Genomic DNA, 24,040 nt, shown 5'->3' with positions numbered 1-24,040 from the left:
ACACATTTACTATGAGTAGATGACTTAACACCTGCGTGAGAATTGGTTAGGCCCGGCGTAAGAATACATACTACTACTTCCTGTTTTACATTTGGCTGTTTCCATATATTTATGACCTTAAAAGTGTTTTTATGCAAATATTTACTGTCAATATGTCTTCACATAGCACAGCAACACAATTATCACTACCCCAAGTGTTTTTCCATCCATCCATCCCTCCATTTTCTTTTGCCACTTATCCTCACAAGGGTCGCAGGGAGTTTATTTTTAAATTAGAATTGGTTTTCATTGTTCATTTTTTTTATTCGAATACAGTACACATTTAATTTTAGTTTTACATGAATTACAGTAACAGGATTGCAAAACCATTCCATTACAGTTTTCTCACGAGAGTATGTTTGATACGTTAGCTGCTGTGCTAACTTGTCAAGAACGCAGCTTTTGTAAAAATAAAAAACAGATCTTAATGTTTCTCTGTCCGCAAATGTGAATATGGATGTATACATACGCGTGCATGGATTATTTGAAATTTCATGAGGACGGAAAATGTCCTCCAATTGTGGAGCGGCCCACAAACGAGCTGCTGGTGATTGATTGGGAACGAGCGTCATGCTCGAGTGTTGCGACGGAGGCCTCCGATTGGCCGCCGGGTTCCATGAAAAGGCGGTTTCATGCCGCCCACCTGCAGCCATGGCTTGGATCGTTTGCTTGTGGTAAGACGTGCGCTGTGGCAAGTCCACGCAACTCTCCAATGTTTTAATAATTTTGTCTTCCTCTGTCTCGCAGGGCGGCGTCGCTGCTGTTTGTATCAGCGGATCCCGTTCCCGACGGTACGGAACGAAGCCCAAGTAAAAACCGCAACCTTCAGAAGCCCCGTTTGAAGAGTTTTGCATTGTGCTCACAGGCGTCCTGGCCATGGAGTGTCACGATCGATCCTTCGTGATAGCCGTGGACCTCCCGTTCGCCGGGGACGATGCTCGCTTTGAGGCTGTCGGTAAGTCCAACTGTGGGTTTTTCCCCAATCATCCTCTGGTTTCTCAATAGACAGTAAGCCCGACTATCAAATGTTCGGTTTTGGTCTTGTCTACTTTGGCGTTTTCCATTTCATTGGTTAATTTGTGTCATTTTAGTTTAACTGGGCTAATTCCCTTCCTTCCCATAGACAGGACGGGCACGTACGCCATCACCGAGTCGTACGCGGCCCGGTGCGGCTACACCGTCACCGTCTCCCGGCCGAGCGGCCTCGTGGAGCTGCGCTCGTCCTACTTCAGCTGTCACACAGACAAGCAGGTATCTCCCACACATTTGGGGAAATGAGACAAAATGGTGATGGATGGCTCTGCCGGTCTGTAGGATGATGGAACGTTCGCGTTCAGCTTCAACCTGTTGGTGAGGCGCGACAGCGACGCGGTCTACACGTTGAACAAGACCTGTTCCCCGTCCTTGGCGTGGTCTCCTCGAGAGGTCGCCTGCCAGCTCAACTACATGGAGGTAGGCTCGCTTTTTCAGTTCAAGGTGCTTCATTCAGTTCTGGATGTTTGCCGGTTTGTCCGCAGGTGCTGGTCAAGAGCCGAGCTTCTTGTGCTCCTGGGACAAAGGACGACAACTGGAGCGTTCTCAGACAGGTGAGCTTGTCGATCCGAAGTGTGGTCACCCATGATTTTTCAGCACTGCTTTAAGTCTCTCTTGGTTCTGTTTCCGGGTTGCACGTTTTGAATAGTGGCCGGATTCAGGGTTAGGAACCTGAATACGTTGCTTGGTCTCACCAGACCGTAGGACATGGTTTCAGTCAGTGATCCATGTCCTTTATCCTATCGTACTTGCTTGTTCCTGGCAGGCACACGTCTCATCCACTTCAGACTGGCAGGTGATGTTCCAGAGGGACGAGGACCAGATGGCGCCGATGAGCCTCTCCGAAGCCCGCGAGCAAGGCTACGTGTTTGACGTTACCGACGGCAGCCTCATGTTCCGCGCGCCCTATGGACAGCCTGATTCGTTCATTGCCATGGTCAGAATAGTAGAAATAGCTTCAAGTCAATCCCTTGCCAAACTCGTGCGCGTCATCGCAGGTGAACAATATCCCAGTCGAGGTGGTCCACGCCACGCTGTTCTCCAGAGACCGCTGGTTGGTCATAATGGTGGACCTGGTTGCTGCATGCTCCATGCGTCTGTATTCTTTCACTTTCCGGCAATGTCGTCCTCTCTGCACCTTGTCACGTCTCTCCTCCCGAACAGACCAGGGCACTTACGAGGACGGCGGCCACGTGATTTTCGAGACCCCCGAGGCGCCCTATCCCAGGCCTGATGGCACACGGATCCAAGTTGGGTTTAAAGGCGCTGACGTGGTGACTGAGAATGGGACGGTCCAAGTTAGAATTCCCTTGGATGTGAAGGGTGGACTCAGGAAGGTCAGTATTCAAAGGTGACTTCGGAAAGTAATAAAAAAAATAGGAGTTTATCGCTCATGTATAAAGAATGGACGGTTATCAGGAAAAAATTCAAGACTTGAATGAGTTTTGTTGACTTTTTTTTTTTTTTTTTGTAGAGTTTTGTGAGTGGCGGCCTCTACGAGTTCTACACCTTCCATCTTGTCCTGGAGCAAATGTTTGAGGACGATGAAGCTGAGACCAGGCTACGCCTTCGCCGGATTCTGAACACCCCCCTCCTGCCGCGCCCTCTTTTTACCCAAAACCGAAGCGTCATCGAGGAGCGCCTCTTTCAGGTCTACCTGGGTGACGTGCCAGAGGACGTCCGCTTGGTTTCGCTCTGGCTCAACGGGCGCGAGGCGCCGTTCACCAACTCGTGTTCGGTGGCAGACATCGCGCAAGCCGCCCGTGGCCACGGCTACTTGCTGAAAGTGTCCTTCGACGATCCCGCCGTCTCACAGCAGGTAGATTTTTAAATCCAGGTTGGCATATGCGGTCCCACTCACGAGCTGTTTCCCTTTTTAGTACTTTGAAGTGTACAAAACTATGCAGTATAGCGTGGACATAAACTACACGCTGAGTGTTCTCCCGGAAAACGAGCTCTACAACCACTCTGTCAGCATCACGGCACTGGCTGGTCCCTGTGAGTCAAATATTTTCATGGGGTAAAAAAAAAAAAACTCCTCATTTGAGTAGTAATGGAACCCCGATGTTTTGTTTTCTTTCCCCCAGCTGCTCCAGTGCTGGATGCAACTTGCTCGGAGTCTGGCATCAGCTTTACCGCGGACCGCTGGGCCTTGGACTTCCTGTGGTTCATAGGTGTGGGCTCGGACACCCTCACGCCAGAGCTGGCAATGCAACGGGGTTACAAGATGAGCAACGGCAGTCAGAGACTGCAGCTGGACGTGCCGGTCTACTCTCAGGGCTTTCGCTATGAGGTCAGGGTGGTGGTGGTCTTGGATCGCTTTTGTTCTGGCTTAGAGGGCTATAGACTTATTTACCTTGTTTTAGGAAATCACCCTGGAAAAGTTCTTGGGCACTTTTGAGATCCTTATGAAAGAGCGTCAAACATCAGCTGTCCAGAAATCTATAAAAAAGACCTGCCCCTTTGTGACCTCTGAACTTATTGGTAAGTAGGGCTAAAACCAACTTTTTTTTTATTTTTTTTTTTTTTTTGAACACAGGCCATGGTATGCTTGTTTTGCTGTAGTATCTGTGACTGAGTGACGTGTTTTTTTTTTTTTTTTTTTAAAGTGTGTTCCACTGACGGGAAGATGACTGTGGTGGCCAACTTGTCTCTGATCACCCCGAGCGGTGCGACCCCGTCCACAAGCAACCTACTGGACGATTTCTGCAGCCCCGCAGAAGCAGACCACAGCAGGGCGCTGTTCTCGTTCCCTCTCAATAGCTGTGGCTCCAAAATCAAGGTATTGGCGTGACTGACTTGTATGCGTGAGAGAATTCTTCAATGTCTCCTCTCCTCTTTAGCTCAGCAAGGGTAACGTGATTTATCGAAACGAGATTTTCTACAGCAAGAATTCGGATGCCACGGAGAGGTTAGTTTTTGTGCTGTCCTCATTCATGTAATTTTGCACAAATTGCTTTACTAAAAAAATGTAATTCACCCACACACTAAATACATTTTTAAACTAATTCTTGAACTTTACACAAAGTATCAGCTCAAAATTTTCTGGCTTGTCCACTCCAACAATAGTGTGTTCAAAAAGAAGGCAGAGGTTTTATACCAAAGTATTGTGGGCCACTATATAAATTTTGAACAATGGCTGGAATATTTTTATTACTTATACCTGAGCACAAAAAAAAAACATAACAGGCTAACGTAGTGATCTGCTTCCAGGTTGGTGGTGCAGTGCACGTATCCTCTGGAAGGCCTCCACCGGCTCTTCTCCACGTACAGGTTCGAGTCGGACGACCCAGGCGCCGGTAGAATCTTCAGCAGGCGGCTCGGGGCGGGATTTGCCGCCGCACCTCCGCGCGGTCCCGTCGCCACCACGAGGGCTCTGATGCCGACCTCTACTGCGGCCGCGAGAACCAGCGCTGCTCCGGTCCGGAAGCGTCTGGGCTCCAATCCGGGTGTGCACTACATCCGGGTGTCCAAACATGGCAAACCTCACCCTGACGTTCGAAAAGGTTCGGCAACCTTGAATTGCTCAAGTTGTCTTTCCCCAAATTCCAAACTGTTCAATTTCTTCACAGGCGCTAAAGGATGGAAGCTCGGCAGCGTTTGAAGTGATGACTGACTTTTTATCCATGCTTTCAATAAAAGTGCATCAAATCTTAAGTCTTGTTCGTTTTTTTTTAATAGACTACAATAATTGCTTAAACATAAAATTTTTATCCAAGTTTGAGCCTGGCTGAATAAAATGAAAGTATTCCATAATGTACTTTAAAATAAAATCCTTTAAAATAATTTTGCCCGACTTACTTAATTGAAATGTCTACTTCTCCTTCGCTCGTGCAGGTGCAACTGTAGCCACGTGAGGGCGCTGCTCACATGCAGTTGAAACACGCTTGCCCCGCCGCACTTTCCGGAGTTTCTTCAGAACGTCCACGACAACTTTTAGTGTGGGGAACTTGAGCGTCATGGACGTCCCCGTCCCCCCGAAACTGAGACCCCGACGTGCTGTGCAGCCGCCCTCTTGCAGCAGGACCCTGCACCAGCCCTCGCTACTTCCCCTGTACGTTGCCGCAGGTCTGGGCACCTCTCAAAATCGTGATTCCCAGCCTGGGTTCCAAACTAGCGACTGTGACTCCCCAGAGGCCTTCTCCACGCACTCCACCCCGTGGGGGAAAATGATCCCCAGCACTGTGAACCAAGTGGGGGTAAGTGTCCACTGTCCTGATCCAGATAAGACTGCCAAAAATTGGTGCCTTTATGTTTTTCTCTCCTGACAAATACATTGTGGACATATTAGGTGACTCGTTTGGTGCAAAAATACATATTTGTGGTGAGGAAATAAAGTTAAATTCTATATCCTGCATGCACTTTAAAAATATATTCCGTGTAAAAACATTTTACATGTTAAGTGAATGTATGTTTGTACATATACAGCACATTAAAATGTGTGAATGAATTATTGGATTGAAATTAACTGAACCCACCAATTTTGACAATCAAATGTAGCGTTTTGACCACACCTGACGTATGAATTTTCCGTCCTAATTTCCTTCACCTTGCCAATTTGTCTCTAGCCGGCGTCGCGTCACTTCCGGCTCAACGCCCGCCCGCCGCTCATGTGCACAAGCCCAGCTGCTCCCAGTCGAGCGGACCCCTTCCGGAACGGGCCGCACGCGTTGAGGAACCTGGGCGGTCCCACGCTGAGGGCCCCCTCCGATGTGCATCCGGGGCGGATGGTCCTCCAGCTGAGTCCGGAGGAGGACCAGGCGATCACTTGTCTTCTCAAACTGCGCTACCAAGGCGCCGCAGACACTCAGGTAAGGTCGCAAAATATTTTCGAAAACCTTCCACGGGAATTGACGGGAATTTACAAAAATTGAAGGTCGGCCGGGGTGACTTCGGTCCCGCAGACGAGGGGCTGCCCGGCGGTACAGTTGCGGGATGGGTGGAGTTCAGGCAAATGGACACCGTGGAACATTACGAGGAATACATGCTACCGATCCCGAGCAACGTCCCTGACGCTGAGCTCACAAGTACGTCTTCCTGTCTCTTGGGGAACTAACAGAAAACACACTCCAGTACCCAAACAACCGTTCTGTGGTGTGCTGCTCGTTGTGGTTTGGCACTTTTATAAAGACTGAGCGCATACATTAAAAATATTCACTTTACAGCATTGTATTGGATTGTGTGTCCATTCTATTTCACTTTTAAAAGAGTCAAGTAGTATAAATAATCGTCCTTTTTGTCACTAGTTCTGTACGTGATGATACACGACCGGGAAAATGTCAATTTGAGCGTCCTGTTTAAATTTTCTTGACGGTGGTGACCTGGCTGGCGGCCTGGGCGACCCGATAGCGTTCCTTCAGGTTGCGCCGCCTCACGTGCTCGTTGGTGATCTCGATGATGTTGCTGACGGGGAACCAGCCCTTCTGGCCGTCCGACAGCCGGATGCCCTCGTACCATCCTGCGGGCGGGGGGGGGGGGGGACACACGGCAAGCGCACAAAAGGGGCGGGAAGGGGAAAAGCGGTGGTTTCGGTATTGTTCATGCAAGAAAAGAAAATTAAACTGCGATGGTGCAGGGGTGACGATTGCGGCGGTAATGAGAAGCAGGAAAAGGGAGGGGTCCGGTTTAATGATAGCAGATGCAAAATCTCCATAATCCCTCTCGTCTATAATTTGTCCCATTTTAAATTGGCAGTGGGGGCGGGGGGGGGTGGTAGATTATTTTCTAGTCTGCTTCTAATGTGACAGGAAATCTCAAAGTATGGTATGCGAAAGAATCTCTGCCGGAGAACAGTTCACTTATTTAACTTTTAAGTTGCATGCATATGCAACTGTTAGCATTACAAACATTTTTATTGAAAAATGGGGCATGAAAAATGTCCCGCCCCGCCCCCTCCCCATTTTTGTCGTTGTAAGCAGAATGAATCACTTTTTTTTGTTTGTTTGTTTTGTGATTGTCAATTGAAAATGGGGAGAACAAACGAGACAAGGATTCTCTCCGCCCGTCCTTCTTACCCTCGTTTGTTTTCCGTATGACGTTGACGATTTCAGTGGGCTCCAGGTGTAGCTCGTCGGCCTGTTGGGCCACGTACTGCTCCACGCATTGGACCTGCGGACAGTCTGACACGCACAACGAATGCGTCAGTTAAAAACTAAACGCGACCCGTCGCGGTTTGGTCCTAGTGGAGCTCACCCCAGGCGTCGTAGACCACGTCATCTTCCTCTTTGCTGGGAAAGGCTGCCATCCACCTGTGCATGTCCGGCCTGTCAGCGAAGATGTTAATTGTGAAGATGTCGAATCACTTGCGGATTGGCGTTTAAACGGTTTTTATCGATTCATCTTTTTTTTATATATATATATATATCGATGAAAGATTTCCTGTGAAGATATTTTTGTAGAGGCTTTTCACAGTTCGTGTCCCCGCTGAGTCAATCATCCCGAAGATTTGGCAATCTCAAAATCGGCATGTAATATTCTGCAATGATCTTGATGTCGCGTAGAATCGAGCTCTCGGGGTCTCAAGGTGAAGAGCGGCCAGTTCTGAGATTTTGGAAAGCGACGCTTCAGTCTGGTCGACGAACGTATGTGGCACTGACGGCGGGTTCGTCATAAAAAGATGTCGCTGGGTGAGCGTTTGCTCGTTGGCGATATGTTGCCGACAGACACGCGACGTCGGAACCATTAAAGACGGGACGCCAGCTAGGGTCATCCTTCTCCGTTCATTCTGTTGATCGACTCAGCGGTGCATTCGCTTGTCCAAGGTGCGTCGGAAATCCTACTTGTGTATGGACATCAAATAACTGCAACAATGGTGAAAAACACTGCTGACTTTTAGTATTATGCTAATCTCGCTCCATGGTGACTAAAACGGTCCTCGGCAGAAACTGTCAAGCGTGACAAAAGTGTTTACTTGTGCTGTACTCACTGGGACGGGGCTTTGATGAGGCGCTCAATCATGCGTCCGTTGTGGTTCTCCAGCAGGATGAGGGTGAAGCAGTTCTCGTATGGCCCGCTGTTCCTTTCCTCCTCCAGGGGCTGAACCTGCACCAGGGAGCGGTGGGCGTAGTCCAGCACCACAAAGCGCTCCGTGCTGTTGGAACAAGGGCAGACGACGCGGCGAAATAGCGGCGTTTGCGCTAGTTTAGCACGATTGCTCGCGTGGTTGCCAAAAGTCTCTCACCCCTTCTTGACCGTGCTTGAGGTGATGATGAGCAGGTCGTTAAAAAGAAAAACGTAGATGGGATTGAATTTGACTCTCATTTGGAAAACAGTTCCTCCTTTGGACATTTCCTGGAGCTCTCCCTTCTTTTCCAGGAAACGAGTCTGGCAGATGATGGGGATGGCCTGCAAAAGGCAGCAATGTGGACTCTTTGAAATCACTTATGTCCAGCTGACGGATGTTTGTCGCGTTGTCGCGTTCTGCAATACGGAGACGCTTAACGGGCTTTAAAGACAGCGTTGAGAATGGAGAACGGCCCAGAGCTGAGATTCGAACCCGGTGCTAAATCGGATTCCGTGGGCCTGCTGCGTCTGCTCACCTTGAGCTTGTCAAACTCGAGTGCTGTGGAGATGAGGATCAACTCCTCCATCTGTCTCATTTTCCCCACCTCTGTGTTACACTCATCAATGATCTGTAACGTCACGTCAGACGAGGTCCGTTAGCGATTCAGCACACCCGAAACTGCCAGCCGGCTGTCGACGTCGCCTTAGGATGGAGACGTAACAAGTGTTTACCTTCGACACGGAGGCTAAAGCCTTTGAGGCCATCTGCTCCTCCTTGGTCCTCTCTTGTGTTCTCTTCAGGATGTTCTGGAACAACAAACGACCGCGTTCTACTTTGCAAATTTCTTTCCGGCAGAATCCAAACAAGGGCACGCGTTCGAGGTGAGTCGCGTTTGCTTATTTTCACATCGTTTGTAAAGAAAACGTGTTTTTTTTTTTTTTTGTGGAAATTGACGCAAAGACTGCTTCCAAGCTTGTTTGGTGTGAGGCGAAATGGAGAAAACCGGCCTCATGTTAAAAGATAGTTTCAAGATTGATATCTTTGTACTGAATTGTGGAGAAATTGTTAAACTCTGACTTGACACGCAGTGTGTAAACCAGGGTTAGCATAGCCACTTTAGAGCGCCTTGTTGTCAGCCATGAGTGCATGTTTTTTTTTTTTTTTGGGTGACGTTACAGTGTGTAGTAGCGGCTGCTTGCTGTTATTTTATTTCACTTTAGAGTGCCTCGTTGTCATGGTGTGGATATATTCCAGCCAGAGGAGATCTATTGGGATTTACGTCGAGCCCCTTGTAGCTTGTAGTTCAATAGTCGCGCGGCTCTTGCTTTCCCGACTTTGTCGTTCACCTCAATGAGCATTTTGATGCGCGTTATCCGCTGGAAAGGCAGCAGCAGGAAGGACATGAACGGCAACCGATGGCACTGAGGTGACTCTTGAAGGCGGTTGATGACGGCGGCAAACTGCGTGTTGTTCTTCCTGTAGCACATTGCACATCTCGGTATTCCATGCATGCCGTTTGTGTTGCAAAACTCAGAAAGTGAAGCCTTTCAGTACATGAGCGAGGTGTAGGTCTTCTCCTGGTAGATCTGGTTGCGGACGTAGTCGATGTAGGCAGGGAAGTTGTGCTTGGAGTGATAGTGGATGATGTCGCAGATATCGGAGAACACAATGTTTTCAAACACTCGGTCCTCGAGGTCCTTCAGGAACCTAAGGGCAGATTGTCGTTAGTTCCAACGCTTCCTGCAATTTTGACTAAAGCTGAGGCTATCCATTTTTTTTTTTAGAATTACAGCATTATAGCGAGTGACGTGCGTATCAGTGAATGGGAATTTAGAGTTGGCTAGTTTGTTTACTTGTTATTCAACTCGTCAGATTAATCGTTGCAGCCGTAATTTGGACCAAATCTAATTTTCATCTGCCTCTCCTCACCTCTCGCTGACCTCGCGGACCCTCAGAATGTTGGAAAAGAGGGGTTTCTTGTCCCTGATGACCAGCGTCCCTTCCAGCTCCCGATTGTCCAGGAAGTGTTCTGTAAGAACATGTAGCGAACGGAGGTAGGAGGTCTCTGATGTCAGAACCTCAAACATACTCTGCATGGAACAGCACATGATAAGGGTCATATTAGCTGGATCGCCTAGAAGTAGGGACTTCATTGATTCCACCCCCACCCCGCTCTTCACCTCCTGATATTTGCACTGTTCAGGCGTGAGCCGCTCCAGGACGCCACTGTCCCGCACCGCTGGAAGGTTCTGCCACAAGGTGCACTCATTCCGGGACGGCAAGTCTACGACGTAGTCCGCGGTTGCTGTGCTGATGTTCCGGCAAACCGTCTGCCGGCGGATCTCTTTTGTGATAACAGTGGCCCGGTAGGTCTGGTACAAAGGCTCTGATGGGGTGAGAAACAACTCTTGGTGATGCTGAAAATCTGATATATTTCAGTTCAAACCATTGAAATTTCCCTCCCCCGCTATTCACAACAGGGCTCGATCCCTAACCCCCCCCCACGAACGGCAGAGGTTTTCTTGTGCTTTCCGACTGACCATTTTGCAGCCGGGACTTCCAGCTCTTGGAAATTTCTGTCTTGGTCAGAGACCTGCAAAGGGAAGCAGAAGAGCGTGAGACAGAACTTGATTTGTTCGCAGTATGGAAACGGAGGTGTTGCAAAAACTCACGGCTCTTCCGTTGAATCCTCTTTGCCTGCTTCGTCGTTCTCTCCTTCTAAAAGATGATAGAAGTGCATACTGGTCTCCGTTTCCGCCATGGACAATGCAAGTACAAGTGCTTGTTGCTTACAAACCCTTTTTCTGTGCGAAGGTGGGATTGTTGTCCCTGCTGTAATCCGCCTTTGGCAGCAGCGGTGGGGGTCTGCTGGGCAAAAGAGGGCTGGCCGGGGTCCGAGGGACTGCCTCCGTGGTGGCCTGGGGCGCGAGGCTCCGACTGTCCTGAGTCATGGGCACGCGGGGCGGGATGGCGGGCGGCACCTCGTCGACTGCTGACCCTGAACATGCCTCCCTCTGAATCTCTGGAGGCTTAGACCGGCGAGCCGGCGTGGGCACCTTGACCTGAGGAATGTCCAAGTCCTGAGCAGCTTTCTTACTGTGATTGGGATCAACCGTGGGGATTATGGACTCATAAATGTCTTCGATTTCCTGGGTGGATTTGTTGATAACCGGCACAAATGTATTCTGTTTGGGGGGAAGAGGGGCGACCTGAGGGTGAGAGACAAAAAAATGAGGTCCAGGATCCGCGAGTCTTCTGGGACTCTCTCCAAATATAATCTCCAACGAGTTGTGAACCCTTGCCTTTTCCATCTTGGCCTCCTCGTTCGAGTAACGCGTGACCTCTTCGTTGTCAACCTTGCCGCCCCCGTCATCCACTTGGTCCTCTACCTCCGCGCGCCTGTCGTACGTCTCGCCATCCTCCGACCAAGCCAAGTCGGAACCTTCTTCCTCAAAGACCTCGGCGCCTTCTCCGCCCTCGCTGCCGTCCTCCGCTTGGAGCGGCACCCACACCAGCTTCATGCCGGGTCGCCGGAGGTGGCACACGCAACAGCACCCGGGGTCGCAGCAGGACCCGGGAGCCCACTCCGGAAGATCCTCTTCCTCCGCTTCTCCGCCGACGGACTGGCTCTCCATTTCTTTGCCATCGGGGTCTGTGGGAAGCGACATCGAACCCTTCCGCTTAGGGTCACTCCCAAGTACCCCGTACTCCACTTTGGACTGTCGAGTCAGCTGTTCTCTTTGCAAACAGCCCAGCGCCTAAGTGGCGTCTTCAAATATTGATGCGGGGTTTGCAAAGCCGCTACGGGCAAATCAATGGAAACCGGAGAGAGTGAGGTTTTGGATTCCATTTGGTTGACTTAAGTGAACCCCGCTATAACACAGCCAATTTTCAAAGTATCGATTTCTGTGTGGTCAGGAAAATCGGAATTACTTGCGCAACTTCAGTGGAATACATCGGACTTTTTTCCTCACAGGGTCACATCGGGGGAAAAAAAAATGCAAGGAAGAGTGGGGCCCATTTCATCTTGTTTGCAAAAATGCTGTCGGTCAACTTAAAGAAAACCTAAATCTCACCTTTGTGTTATTGCTGACAAAGCCTCCCCACCAAAAAAAAAAAAAAAAAGAAAAAGTTTCTAGTGCATGTGCGATATCTTTGCAACATTCAGTGCTTTGTGTTTTTAAATATCACTTGGACGTTTTATCTCATAACCTCTTGATGAGGGCCATGTTTAATTTTGTCAGGATATGCGGCGGGCCAATAAAAACTCAGCAGGCCGGACTTTGGACACCTCCCCCGTAAGACACATAAGCAGTATGCAAACCGGGGAATGTGCCACAACATGGCTCCTCAAAAGAAAAAGAAAAAACTTGTTTTGACATGATAAAGTAACCCTATAAAATGTGTATTGCTAATATGCAAAGTGGATATTGCACTGTTATATCTTCAAGCTTGTGAGAATATAACAGGGAATTAAAAAAAAAAAAAAAAAAGGGAAGTGATATTGTTTCATAAATTGGGAACAAAGAATACACTTTACATTGAAATCAACATAAAAAAAAAAAAAAAAAAAAAAAACATGACCGACTGCGTCACGTTGCTCGTTTTGATGATGATACGAGATGGCTAAATTCAAAAATGTCGGGACTTGACACAAGTTTGGTTTGGTATTGGAGCATTTGGTGTCGGTCCTTGATGATTGCGGAACATATTGAGGGCTGAAACTTGCACACTTACACACGCCAAATGTGAAAGTAATCATGTGACCGACAAAACCTGTTTATGGTTCTTGGAAGACATCTGCCGCACCTACAGAATGTGTTCTTATAATTGCCAGACAGATACCTGAGCGACCTCCTTCGGCACAGACGCCGTCGCCGTCCTCTGATTCCGTGCTCTTGACGTGTGGGGGGCGAGTCCTCTTCTTGGGCAGCGGAGGCGGCTGGAGCTGGCCACCGCCAGGACCGGCCTCGGGTTTCAACGCGGGCTGCCTTCTCACTTGCTTTCGCGCGGCGTTGGCCGGCGCGACCCGGTTTTCGGTGAATTTGTTCACCATCCTTTTGACGTTGACGCTGGAGGGGCTCACGGCCCTGGCGTGATCCCCCAAAGGGAGGGAGGACGTTCGCTCCGTCGGTTTCGGCGGCAGCTCCGGTCTGCGTTTGACCTCCGCCGCCTGGGCTGCGGAAGGCTGGCTTGCTTCCTGGGCAGACATGTTGATTGGTATTCTGGTTCCAGTCAGAGCCGAGGCTCAGAGAGAAACTATCCACCTGAACATTTCATCCACACCTGTTGAGGAAACAGATGAAATCGGTCTTGGTTGTCAAGTCTGAGTCCAATTTGGAGGAACTGGACTAAAAGAAAGGAAGCGCCAACTCGTTCACTACCATTGACGGTTTTTAACGTCAAATGTCCACGTTAACTTGAGAGGGCTGCGAGTGAATGAGTTTTACATCAATCTGTATGGGAATACATAACACAAATGCCCCAACTTTTCATATTTTATATGAGAGAAAGTCGCCGCAAACAAGAATGTCACGAGAAGTATAAATGCTGCATATGTTCATGAATTTTCTGTGGGTGTCGCCAAAGGCTTGGCCAAAAGAAAAGTATTTGGTGGCATTGAAGTGATGAATCCCGACAGAGAGCAAGATCTTTGTATTTCAGGGAGTGGCTAGGTTTAGCTCCAGTTGTTAGCGGAAGTTACGTTTCGGTTGGATGTTCATCTCTAAACCATTTGTTTGATTTTATTCTTTGCATACTTTGACAGCGTGATCAGATCCCGATCCCTTATAAACAAGCTGAACTCTGCCACAGGGCTTGCAGAGGTAGATGAACTTTGCACGAGGAGTCGTCCACTCCTTGTGCATCCAGTCCGTTGCGGGCCCAGATATCAAATAACCGTCCCTCTCGGAAAAAGCCGTACAGAAAAGTTTGTTGACTATTAATTATTACTTTTGAGGCGCTAAATGTGTCGAGGACATGAGTGCGGACAAACAAACATCAACCTAGAAGAAAAGTCCAAACCTCGGGGGCAAGAAATGATGACCGATGCTTAAGCGCCTTACGCTATGCTAGGTCAAAGGGAAACGCTGCGGAGGAATCATTTGCGATTTCTCAGTCATTCATCAGGCGCGCTGAGCCCATACGCTCGATAAACTTGTCGTTGAATATTTGGCATAAAATAGAGTTTTGTGCAGCGTGTGAACACCTGCAGGTTCTAATGAAAGGTTCAGGCAAGCCAAGCGAGAACGTAAACCACCTCGTCGGACCAGTTTGCAGTTCGACGTGTGCGCACGCTGCGGAGTCAGTTAACTTGTTCTTTTGGAGAGGTTTCAGGTTTCATTGTGTATTTTCTTTGTTAAGGGAGGAAACAAAACTGACAATAACACACATGTAATTGATGAATCTGACATTTTTTTCCACGAGTCGAAACAATTTTGGGGCGAACTTGAAATGGAAAATCTTGAGCTTTTTTTTTTTTTTTTTTTTTTTTTTTTTCAATTGAAAGCTTGGGAAATGTACTGTAATATTTTCCAGGCACCCCGTGACATCCCCGCTTTTTCCTCCCTTTGACCTGGTTTTGGCGTGGTACCTTCAACCCTCCGGGCCGGCGGACACTCGACACGCACTTGGGCCGGGTCAGGGGCTCGCTCGCTCGTTCTTGAAAGTGTGTTTTGTCACCTTAAATTCAATACATATCGAATATGGCATGATGCCTGAAATCAGGCCGGTTTGTGCGCAATCCTTAAGTGCCCCCCCAAAAAATAATAATGATAAAAGGGGGGGGGTGCTTCCATTAACACGATGGTGTAGTGTGTTCAGTATGTATGTGTGTGTGTGTGTGTGTGTGTGTGTGTACCATCTGTTCTGGAAACAGTGGGTCAGTGTGAATAAAATAGTGGGTGCTTCTAAAAGCTGACAGCTGTAATGAGTGTTAAAAAAAATGCACACAAAAGAGGTGTGCAATCCACCCCTCCACCCCCCCGCATTCATATGCTAATGAAATTTTGCTTGGCGTTCCCTGGCTTCACTCTCACGAGGAGTTATAACTTAGTTATTACTATCTTTCACTAGACTGGATTATGAATGAGTGTATTCCATCGCTTGCTCGTGATTTACATATTTACGTTTGTGTCCACTCAAGGGTACACAGGTGCTTTCGATTTCGACTTCCCCCCCCCCCCTCCCCTTAACCCACGGCGGAGTGAATTCTTAAAGTTTAAAAATGAAAATGACAAAAACTCACCAGGGTTGTTCGGACGAGAGTAAGCATTACTCGTCAGTCGGTCGGTTGTTGTGTCGGCACTCTTAACATTGTTTTGTTGGTCATCAAACTGGTACACTATATGAATAATGTATTTATTATGGGGGGTGAGGGGGGGGGTGTGAGATCTAGCGAACTACTGCCGGAAATGAATAATAAAAATACAAAAAGGGGAAATAAGTGAGAGGAATCTTAGCGTCCCCCATGGCCCCCCCAGGGGTTGGCTTTCTCTCCTTTGTTGCCGGCTGAGTGAGTCAGTGGAGCGGACTTGAAGGCAGGACGACACCCCCCGCTCCATCCCACGCCCCCCGCGGAGCTCAAAATCGTCAAAACTAAGTCAATGCTTCCGTTTTGGATTTCAAAGTAAAAGCGCGAGCATCACGGGCAACTTGGTCAAAGTGAATACAGTGTCATTTATCGTGAAGGCGACAATATTGGAACACGGTTAGTTTGATATTGATAACCAGAACCTTGCTCATGCTCAGAACTTCGTGAAAAGTAATCGTAGATTCAGCAGTGTGTTGGTTTTTTTTTTTTTTAAGAAAAATCTTTATCGTTGCAGTTGCATTTTATTCTGAATGTGCAACAATAGACTTTATGGAAAAAGAAACGTAGTCACGTTGCACCTGTTTGACGCGGAATTCGACTTCCACCGAGCGCCCAAAAATAGAAAATACGCCATACAGTGGACAATAACATCGTTTACTGCACTATACTTTGCGTGGACTCCAATGATAACTTTTTTTTTTTTTTTGTCGATAATAGCTTTGCGCTAAACGACAAAAAAAAAGCTATATAATTACCATATATCTATAAAATTGTAGTTGTTTAACACTGTTTAAAATGTAACGAATGGCATTAAAATCCCCTTGGGGTCTATTTTGTTTGGATGCTCCCGTGGCGTAAACATACTGCGGCAATTATCTCCACTTGTTTTTTCGGCCGCAGCGCATCGCGGGCGTATCGTTCCGCGGCTGCCAGAGGTGGCGCTCCTCGACCAATCACGTTTGTGTCGACGCCATCACCTGTCAAGCGCACGCCCTCGGCTACATTTTCCCTCTCTGCAAGGTCGGACAACATCGCACTCGTTTGCCATTGTCAACATTCTTGTCGAAACGACTTCGTCTTTATGGAAGCTTCCGCGTTGGCAAGGGAGCCGGTTGGTTCGCCTCCACAAATGAGACGCAGCCGAGCGTCCCGGGAAGCTAGTGCGCCGGTGCGGGCGATCTGGGCTACTAGCTTGTTGTTGTTGTTGTTGTTTTTAGCCGGTTAGCAGAAGCTCCTAATGATGTCCGTAGCGAGATGAATTGAAAAATATGTTATGAGCAAACGCAAATTTCAACCGGCACAGACTGGAGCAGAGAGGCACGGGGGAAGCCTGAGCTCGGAACGCTGTCAACCGTATCGAATATGGATCAAATACCGGCTGAGTTAAGAGTTGTTAAAAACGAAAACAAAACAAAAAAAAAAAAAACTACTAGTACTGCAACTAGTGAGTAACTTCTCATTTATTATTCAGGTGTTTTTTTTTTAATAGCGCCTGATTGTCAAACCAGAATAAAAATGAAAAATTAAACATTGCCCAACAATATCACATTATTATTCTTTCAACAAATTCAGCCACAATACCTCAACGGTACAAGAGGCCCCGCAGGCTGACATTGTTAATTATGCGCATCCTGTAATTATTCATAACAGTGATCATCATGAACTTGGATGGGTGAATTCACTCGCTCAAAATCAACTTTGCGTTTCACCAACTTACATCTTTGTACCTTCGGTCCAGTGCAGAAGTTGCAGGTTTTCCTTTCCAAAGGGGGGGGAACAGAGCGCTGGAAATTTTCTTCCAATTTTACTTAAAAGTTCCTCCACTGAAAGCTGACACTTATGATCAGAACAGTGAATATTCAATATCGTCTTCCCAATGCTGCCAACGATTGAGATTTTACAAAATGGTCGACTATAGTTGGCGCTATCTACCCACCTTTTCATTGATGTCATCCTTTCCGCTTCCAGCCCGTTCACGCTTTGATCTGCTGCACTTTCAGGAGCTGAAAAACAAAAGACGGCCACTGAAGCGCCTCCGGTAGCCGCTGCCCTGGACGGACTCTCTGGCAATTGACCTTTGCAGGTAGAACTCGGCAGGCGTGTTGTAACCATTCGGACTTTGATGCTGTTATCTGCTTAAAGTACCTCGATCTTGACCTCGAACACAACTGCGAGCAAAGATAAGAAATCATGAGGATATTATTGTCATTAATCGCATGAAATAAGGTCCCTCTTGAGAAGCAATGTACAGTCGTGTTCAAAGTACGAGCAATATTTGAACATGGCCTGACTTGTAGGTGTCTTGAGGTACAAGATGGAGTCGTTTTGCAAAGTTCACTTTAAACATCGCGACCTTGTTTAGTATCTTGCTTTTAATTGGTGGGCGATCTGCATTTGTATGTAAAAACTGTATTCGAATGACACAAAAAAAACCCCCCAAAAACATAATTTGTAGGTCATTTATTTTGCCAACCGCGTTGTTTGCTTTTGTCTCAGTGGACTCACGGAAGAAGTCGTGAACCATGAGCTCAGTGGCAGTGTTGACCCCCGAGAGCTTTGTGGAGCATCGCGACGGCCTGAAGGACCAGGAGATTATCGGTAATATTTTTGGGATTTAAAAAATGTAATGTTTGCGTTATGGAAGAAGCAGGCTGAATGATGACTTGGCTACGTCAATATGTCATTTTTTGTTTCGTTTTTCTCGCCTCTGTGGCGCAGGCTGCGTCCACGAGGACGAGGCCGACATCCCCACCTACCTGGAGGCCTTCCCTCCTCTGCCAGAAAAGGGTGCGCCGGGGGAGGAGGCGGCCCCCGCCTGGGGGGCTACCATCAGGCCCATCAAAGCTTCCGTCATCACTCGGGTGAGTTTGCCAACGAGGTCGTTGGACATGACGTAACCTTTTCAAGTGTGCCGGCCTTTCATCGGGATTTCTGTAAATGTCATTTTTAAATCATGTTTTTGACGAGGCCACTGCCATCAGTGACCCTCCACTTCTTAACGCCAAAATCCACTCCGTTCTGTTCGAGGATTAACTCAACGGTAAGCGCGGTTCTGACCTGCCGCGTCCCAGGTGTTCCACGTGCCCCTCGAGGAGCCCCGCTACAAGGACAACAGCCAGTTCGGGGAGGGCGAAGAAGCTAAAGTCTGCTTGGACATCATGCAACGAACAGAAGCCCACATTGAGCTCTCCCTGGCTAAAGACCAGGGCTTGTCCATCATGGTCACAGGCAAAGTGGACTCCGTCATGAAGGCCCGCAAGGAGATTGTGGCCCGACTGCAGACTCAGGTAAGGTCGGTCAAAAAATGAATCGGACGCCGGCAAAGCGCAGGTTCAGCTCTCGCTCGCCCTCCCCAAGGCCTCAACCGCCGTCGCCATCCCCAAGGAGCACCACCGCTTTGTCATCGGGAAGAACGGCGAAAAGCTGCAGGAACTGGAGCTCAAGACCGGGACCAAGATCGGAGTTCCGCGGCCGGACGACCCCAGCGCCGACATCCGCATCGCCGGGACCAAGGAGGGCATCGAGAAGGCGCGGCACGAGATACTGCTGATCTCTGCGGAGCAGGTCGGACTTGGTTTGTCACTTGTTGGTGCGGGTAAAAATCTGCGAAGCCATGTCATACTTTACGAGCCGCAAGAACCATCAAGTCACATCTCAGGTGGACCGTTGCCAGTGCAAGTTGGCCCGGAGAGCGCAAATATGATGGCAGGTCAAGAATCTTGCCGCTGTGTTTTGTACTAATTGCGGGCTTTTTGTGCCCGTGCACGGCAAGACCAGAAAAGCAGCACCTTTCTCAATTCTCCGCATCCCTCACGGACACAACGGGCCGACCCTTAGTGACGTTGAAAAGTTGAACAAATGCAATTTCTCGTAATGTCTGTGAGTCACTCTGCTTTTCTCAAAACTCACGACTTGCTGTCCTTGATCAGTCGTCCGTGTCTCGTGAATGAATTGGCCAGGACGGGTTGTCTACTCACGGCGGCCATCGGAGAACTTGGGATGTCACGTTGAATTTTCCCGTTGACTTTCCCTCTTTACCCCTCAGGACAAGCGTGCGGTGGAGCGTCTCCCCCTGGAGAAGGCCTTCCACCCCTTCATTTCGGGCCCGCACAATCGGCTGGTGCAGGAGCTGAGTCAGGAAACGGGCGCCCGCATCAGCGTACCCCCTGCCAGCCTGCCCAAGGACGAGATTGTCGTCACCGGGGAGAAGGAGGCCGTCGCCCTGGCGCTCGCCCGCATCCGCGCCATTTACGACGACAAGGTTTGGCGAAATTAATTTTGACGAAAGCGATCACAAATACGCATGTTGGGGGAAAAAAAAAAAAAAAGTAAAACGTGGAAAAAATAGCGTTGCCGTAATGTTCATTATGAGCAAAATCTTTTGACCTTTTCTTCCCCGACAGAAGAGGAAGACCACCACCATCTCCGCGGAGGTGAAGAAGTCGCAGCACAAGTACATCGTCGGCCCAAAGGGCAACACCCTGCAGGAGATCCTGGAGGCCACGGGGGTGTCGGTGGAGATGCCCCCGCCGGATTCCGGCTCGGAGACCATCATCCTGAGGGGGGAGCCCGACAAGCTGGGCTCGGCCCTCACGCAGGTCTATTCGAAGGTGACTTGATGGAACCTGAAAGTGTTTGTCAGCCAGAACCACATCCTTTCGATTTCACATTTTTGAGAGATTTTTTTTATGATAATTACTGCTCTGCAGGCCAAAAGTGTGACGGTGATGGATGTGACGGCTCCGGCCTGGCTGCATCGCTTCATTATTGGCAAAAAGGGACAAAACATCGGGCGGATAACACAGCAGCTGCCTCGAGTATGTGAGCATGACAATGAGGCCCAACTGAACTAAGCGGAACTTGGGCCTTTGTCAAGGTTGAGGGAGTTTGTACTAGCTTGAGGGTACGCATTTTTGGCAAAACGAAAACATCGCGGTGCGCAGACTTTCTATGTCCGCTGTACATACAAAAATCTGACTTGGCTGTATGAAATGATCGCATAGGAATCTGCGGTCCAGCGGGGTTGGACTCTCGGGGACGCGTTCGGTTTTCTCCTGACTAGTTTGCGTGTGCGTAGGTTCACATTGAGTTCACCGACGGCGAGGAGCGCATCAACCTGGAGGGGCCAACGGAGGAGGTGCGGCAGGCTCAGGCCCAGATACGAGAAATCATCAGGGACCTGGTCTGTGGGGGATGTTGACTGTCCTCGAACCCTTTTTGCCTGAAATGCTCTCACATCTTTTTCTCGTCCCCAGCTGGTGAGGATGGACTACACTGAGATCATCGTAGACCAGCGTTTCCACAGACATCTTATCGGAAAGAACGGCACCAATAGTGAGTATTGTCTTGGCTGAACTTGAACTGAAACTTGGCTGTCGTCACACGGGTGATCCTCTTGCGGTGATTTTCCAGTAAACCGGATTAAGGAGCAGTACAAGGTGTCTGTGAGAATCCCGCAGGACTCTGAGCGAAGCAGCCTGGTCCGGATCGAAGGTGACCCCAAGGGCGTCCAGCTGGCTCGCAGGGAACTCATTGAGATGGTTCAAAGAATGGTGAGGCAAAGGTTACTGCAAGGGTTAGCGAGAGAGCGTGGGGGTCAAAACCTTCATACTAACTTTCAGGAGAATGAGCGGACCAAAGATCTGGTAGTGGAGCGCAAGTTCCATCGGACGATCATCGGCCAGAAGGGAGAGAAGATAAAAGAAGTCCGAGACAAGTTCCCCGAGGTGGGAATGGCGTCTCCTCTCAAGTGCGTTCCTCCTTCGCCGCTGCACAAATGAACTTCTAATCCAGTCCACCTCCAGGTTATCATCAACTTCCCCGACCCGGCGCAGGAGAGTAACGTTGTTCAGCTGAGAGGGCCCAAGAGCGAGGTGGAGAAGTGCACAAAGTTCCTCCAGAGGATGATTGCCGACCTGGTACGGCCAGCAGAAGGACGCGTTTCGCCGTGACGCGCTCGCACTTACGCTGGATTTGCCCGGATGCAGATGGAGAATAGCTTCACGCTCTCAGTTCCCATCTTCAAGCAGTTCCACAAAAACATCATCGGCAAAGGCGGCGCCAACATCAAAAAGGTAAGCCGCGGCGGATATTTTCGGGGCAGGATTAGGCTCCCGTGTCGCCCGGGGCACGTGACGCGATACCTTTGGCGGCAGATCCGCGAGCAGACCAGCACCAAGATCGACTTGCCCACCGAGAACAGCGACTCCGAGATGATCGTCATCACGGGTAAGAAGGGACACTGCGAGGCGGCCAGAGATCGAATCCTCGCCATCCAGAGAGAACTGGTGAGTCTGAGCGCACACAGGCTAAGAACAGGGACATGTAGGGTGTGTTCACTTTTGTCTTTGGCCACCCAGAAGTGTGTGGGAGGTCCCGTTTGTGGACAACACGCGTTCTCAGTGCCGCCTCCCCTCGTGCGTCGCTTTCCAGGCCAACATCACAGAGACGGAGGTCGCCATCCCGGCCAAGCTGCACAACTCCCTGATCGGCTCCAAGGGCTGCCTGGTGCGCGCCGTCATGGAGGAGTGCGGCGGCGTCCGCATCCGCTTCCCTTCCGAGGGCTCGACTTCGGACAGGGTCACCATCAGGGGGCCCGCCGGCGAGGTGGAGAAGGCCAAGAAGCAACTGCTGCGGCTGGCCGCGGAGAAGGTGAGCGCAGGGCGGCGGCGGAGAAATCCAGATGGAGGGCTCAAAATCCAGTCAAGGCCAGTTTGAGAAGTCTCGCTCTCTGACCAAAAGCCCCAAGTTTTCCAGCAGGAAGTTTGTCGGCTTTCTAACGTTGTGACGTGTATTTCACGGCCCGCGCCCGCTCTCGTCCGTTCAGCAAGTCAACAACTTCACGGCCGATCTGGAGGCCAAGCCCGAGTACCACAAGTTCCTGATAGGGCGCGGCGGGGCCAACGTTCGCCGCGTGCGGGACAGGACGGGCGCGCGCATCATCTTCCCGTCGCCTGACGACCCCGAGCAGGAAGTCATCACCATTGTGGGGAAAGAGGAAGCTGTTCGCCAGGCACACAAGGAACTAGAAAGCCTGATCAAAAGCCTGGTAACGCTGTTCTTTTATGATCTGTACTTGTATGAATCTATATATTTCTTGTTAACACAAATATCTGTACATCATTTAGGGTACAGCGTGAGTGCTTTTTAGACAAATACTACTACCGATGTAATGGCCGTGCATTCTCGTCCGACTTTTGTGCGTAACGGTGAAAATCGTCCGCAGGATGACGTGGTGGAGGACAGCATGGATGTGGATGTACGCCACCACCGCCATTTTGTGTGCCGCAGAGGCCGGGTGCTGCGCGAGCTGGCCGACGAATATGGCGGCGTGGCCGTCACCTTCCCCCGCACGGGGGCCAACAGCCGACGGGTTTCCCTGAAGGGAGCCAAGGACTGCGTGGAGGCCGCCAAAAAACGCATACGGGAGATCATCAAGGAGCTGGTAGGCAGCGCTGACTTCATTAGGAAGTGCCATTTCATTTTCATGATCCAATGCAGTCATCCTTCACTGATTGTGGGTTTTTTTTTAAGATAATAATCACAGAACAATATGGACAGGAACAAAAGTAAAGAGCAATGTTTAGCATGATTTCCTAGAACGACAATGCTGCCGGTTAAAAAAAGAGCACCACAAGGAATTCCGGGAAGCAGCAGGATCCACTTTTGCTCTCCGTGCGTGCCGGGACCGTGACTGTGGACTCTGCTCCACGTCACAGTTCTGAGGTGTGAAACCAAACCAGCCGAAGGTGTACCCCATCTCTCACCCAATGTCATCTGAGATTTGCTCCAACTCACTATCGACCCTAATTGAGGACGAGCGCTGGTTTTAACCGGTCCCACGGGGCAACCCTGACTTTCCTACAATGTCTTCATTACTTGCGCTTGTTTTCCGTCCCCCCCCGAGCAGGAATCCCAGGTGAGCGTAGAGGTGACGATCCCTCAGCGCTACCACCGCGCCATCATGGGGCCCAAAGGCAGCCGCATTCAGCACATCTCCCGCGAGCATGAGGTCCAGATCAAGTTCCCGGAGAGAGACGACGCCAACGCAGGTTCCAAACGGGCTCACGTCTCTCCCACGTTTCACGTTATTTTTACATTTGACTCTTTTGTATCATCCATCCATCCATCCATCCATCCAGGTCAGGAGGCTTCTCCGCAGGAGAGCAACCACGTCTGTCCAGACGGGGACTTTGTCCCCCGTAAGTGTGACATCGTCGCCATCCTGGGGCGAGCAGAGAAGTGCGAGGTGGCTAAAGCTGCCCTGCTGGTAGGCGCCGGCGTTTATTTCAACCTACAAGCCGCACGTGCCCGGCGACGTCGTCCTTTTCCACTTCCTTCAGGCCCTGGTGCCCGTCACGGAGGACGTGGAGGTGTCCAACGAGTTTCATCGCTACGTCATTGGTCAGAAAGGCAGCGGAATCCGAAAGATGATGGAGGAATATGAGGTGATACAATTTAGGTCTCTTTTCCATTTCGGATGAAGCATGTTTTATCCCCGCTCATTCCTGTAAATTCCCGTCGCCAGTTTGCAACTCGCGTGAATTTCGCAAGCCGAGGTCCTTTGTGGGTTTGCGTCCGCAGGTGAACATCCGGGTGCCGCAGCCCGAGCTGCAGCAGGACGCCATCCGGGTGAAGGGCTTGCCGGCCAACGC

At 49.7% G+C, this 24,040-nt stretch overlaps 4 protein-coding genes across 7 annotated transcripts in view; 3 read left to right on the top strand and 1 right to left on the bottom strand.

Moving 5' to 3' along the window:
- Window positions 1-615: 615 nt before the first annotated feature.
- Window positions 616-5,072, top strand: LOC133494694 (uncharacterized). Of its 2 annotated transcripts, none has more exons than XM_061808744.1 (17): window positions 616-713; window positions 787-830; window positions 905-994; window positions 1,163-1,290; window positions 1,354-1,491; window positions 1,557-1,625; window positions 1,838-2,008; window positions 2,070-2,166; window positions 2,236-2,408; window positions 2,546-2,890; window positions 2,952-3,069; window positions 3,159-3,364; window positions 3,438-3,555; window positions 3,681-3,853; window positions 3,915-3,982; window positions 4,285-4,577; window positions 4,909-5,072. In XM_061808744.1, exons 1-17 carry the CDS (start codon window positions 691-693, stop codon window positions 4,926-4,928), a joined length of 2,274 nt encoding a protein of 757 aa, XP_061664728.1. In that variant the 5' UTR covers window positions 616-690; the 3' UTR covers window positions 4,929-5,072. The 2 variants fall into 2 exon arrangements, with proteins under 2 accessions (XP_061664728.1, XP_061664727.1); XM_061808743.1 differs by lacking the exon at window positions 4,909-5,072 and adding an exon at window positions 4,644-4,728.
- Window positions 5,073-5,129: 57 nt separating this feature from the next.
- LOC133494691 (vigilin-like) lies at window positions 5,130-22,928 on the top strand. 2 transcript variants are annotated; one of them, XM_061808736.1, is made up of 21 exons: window positions 5,130-5,270; window positions 5,640-5,882; window positions 5,948-6,098; window positions 17,387-17,469; window positions 17,883-17,984; window positions 18,105-18,247; window positions 18,458-18,673; window positions 18,744-18,950; window positions 19,432-19,647; window positions 19,790-19,996; window positions 20,096-20,203; window positions 20,464-20,568; window positions 20,642-20,720; window positions 20,799-20,938; window positions 21,008-21,112; window positions 21,191-21,304; window positions 21,374-21,460; window positions 21,542-21,673; window positions 21,819-22,037; window positions 22,213-22,434; window positions 22,612-22,928. In XM_061808736.1, the coding sequence occupies exons 5-21, from the start codon at window positions 17,909-17,911 to the stop codon at window positions 22,921-22,923; spliced, it is 2,688 nt and encodes an 895-aa protein (XP_061664720.1). In that variant the 5' UTR covers window positions 5,130-5,270; window positions 5,640-5,882; window positions 5,948-6,098; window positions 17,387-17,469; window positions 17,883-17,908; the 3' UTR covers window positions 22,924-22,928. The 2 variants fall into 2 exon arrangements, with proteins under 2 accessions (XP_061664720.1, XP_061664721.1); XM_061808737.1 differs by lacking the exon at window positions 22,612-22,928 and having other exon boundaries at window positions 22,217-22,401.
- arhgef15b (Rho guanine nucleotide exchange factor 15b) lies at window positions 6,093-15,625 on the bottom strand. Of its 2 annotated transcripts, XM_061808735.1 has the most exons (17): window positions 15,321-15,625; window positions 12,920-13,360; window positions 11,377-11,726; window positions 10,872-11,283; window positions 10,747-10,792; window positions 10,615-10,667; window positions 10,255-10,460; window positions 10,004-10,164; window positions 9,629-9,781; window positions 9,421-9,550; window positions 8,806-8,880; window positions 8,610-8,702; window positions 8,252-8,415; window positions 7,997-8,161; window positions 7,264-7,334; window positions 7,086-7,190; window positions 6,093-6,529 (listed from the first exon to the last, which is right to left on the bottom strand). In XM_061808735.1, exons 2-17 carry the CDS (start codon window positions 13,284-13,286, stop codon window positions 6,369-6,371), a joined length of 2,712 nt encoding a protein of 903 aa, XP_061664719.1. In that variant the 5' UTR covers window positions 13,287-13,360; window positions 15,321-15,625; the 3' UTR covers window positions 6,093-6,368. The 2 variants fall into 2 exon arrangements, with proteins under 2 accessions (XP_061664719.1, XP_061664718.1); XM_061808734.1 differs by having other exon boundaries at window positions 10,872-11,726.
- A 377-nt stretch (window positions 22,929-23,305) lies between the features above and the next one.
- The window catches only part of LOC133494950 (vigilin-like), a 1,371-nt gene continuing 636 nt past the window's right edge, over window positions 23,306-24,040 (top strand). Inside the window, exons 1-4 of the mRNA XM_061809258.1 lie at window positions 23,306-23,437; window positions 23,528-23,655; window positions 23,729-23,833; window positions 23,970-24,038. Coding sequence (XP_061665242.1) covers window positions 23,350-23,437; window positions 23,528-23,655; window positions 23,729-23,833; window positions 23,970-24,038 — 390 coding nt within the window. The 5' untranslated portion in view covers window positions 23,306-23,349. The remainder of the gene's footprint in view (window positions 23,438-23,527; window positions 23,656-23,728; window positions 23,834-23,969; window positions 24,039-24,040) is intronic.

This window comes from Syngnathoides biaculeatus, chromosome 21, assembly GCF_019802595.1.
Source record: "Syngnathoides biaculeatus isolate LvHL_M chromosome 21, ASM1980259v1, whole genome shotgun sequence".
NCBI classification, from domain to species: Eukaryota; Metazoa; Chordata; class Actinopteri; order Syngnathiformes; family Syngnathidae; genus Syngnathoides; species Syngnathoides biaculeatus.
This window is presented reverse-complemented; position numbering and strand designations above follow the sequence as displayed.

Excerpts from the sequence above, each read along its gene's own strand:
- LOC133494694 (XM_061808743.1), top strand. The coding sequence starts at position 691 with ATGGCTTGGATCGTTTGCTTGTG. Across the intron at positions 714-786 it reads GCTTGGATCGTTTGCTTGTG|GGCGGCGTCGCTGCTGTTTG; the intron begins GTAAGACGTGCG and ends TCTGTCTCGCAG. Across the intron at positions 4,578-4,643 it reads TCACCCTGACGTTCGAAAAG|GCGCTAAAGGATGGAAGCTC; the intron begins GTTCGGCAACCT and ends ATTTCTTCACAG.
- arhgef15b (XM_061808734.1), bottom strand. The coding sequence starts at position 13,286 with ATGTCTGCCCAGGAAGCAAGCCAGCCTTCCGCAGCCCAGGCGGCGGAG. Across the intron at positions 10,165-10,254 it reads AACAGTGCAAATATCAGGAG|AGTATGTTTGAGGTTCTGAC; the intron begins GTGAAGAGCGGG and ends TGTTCCATGCAG. Across the intron at positions 8,881-9,420 it reads GCATCAAAATGCTCATTGAG|AACATCCTGAAGAGAACACA; the intron begins GTGAACGACAAA and ends TTGTTGTTCCAG.
- LOC133494691 (XM_061808736.1), top strand. The coding sequence starts at position 17,909 with ATGAGCTCAGTGGCAGTGTTGACCCCCGAGAGCTTTGTGGAGCATCGC. Across the intron at positions 20,569-20,641 it reads GAGAAATCATCAGGGACCTG|CTGGTGAGGATGGACTACAC; the intron begins GTCTGTGGGGGA and ends TCTCGTCCCCAG. Across the intron at positions 21,305-21,373 it reads AGAGGATGATTGCCGACCTG|ATGGAGAATAGCTTCACGCT; the intron begins GTACGGCCAGCA and ends GCCCGGATGCAG.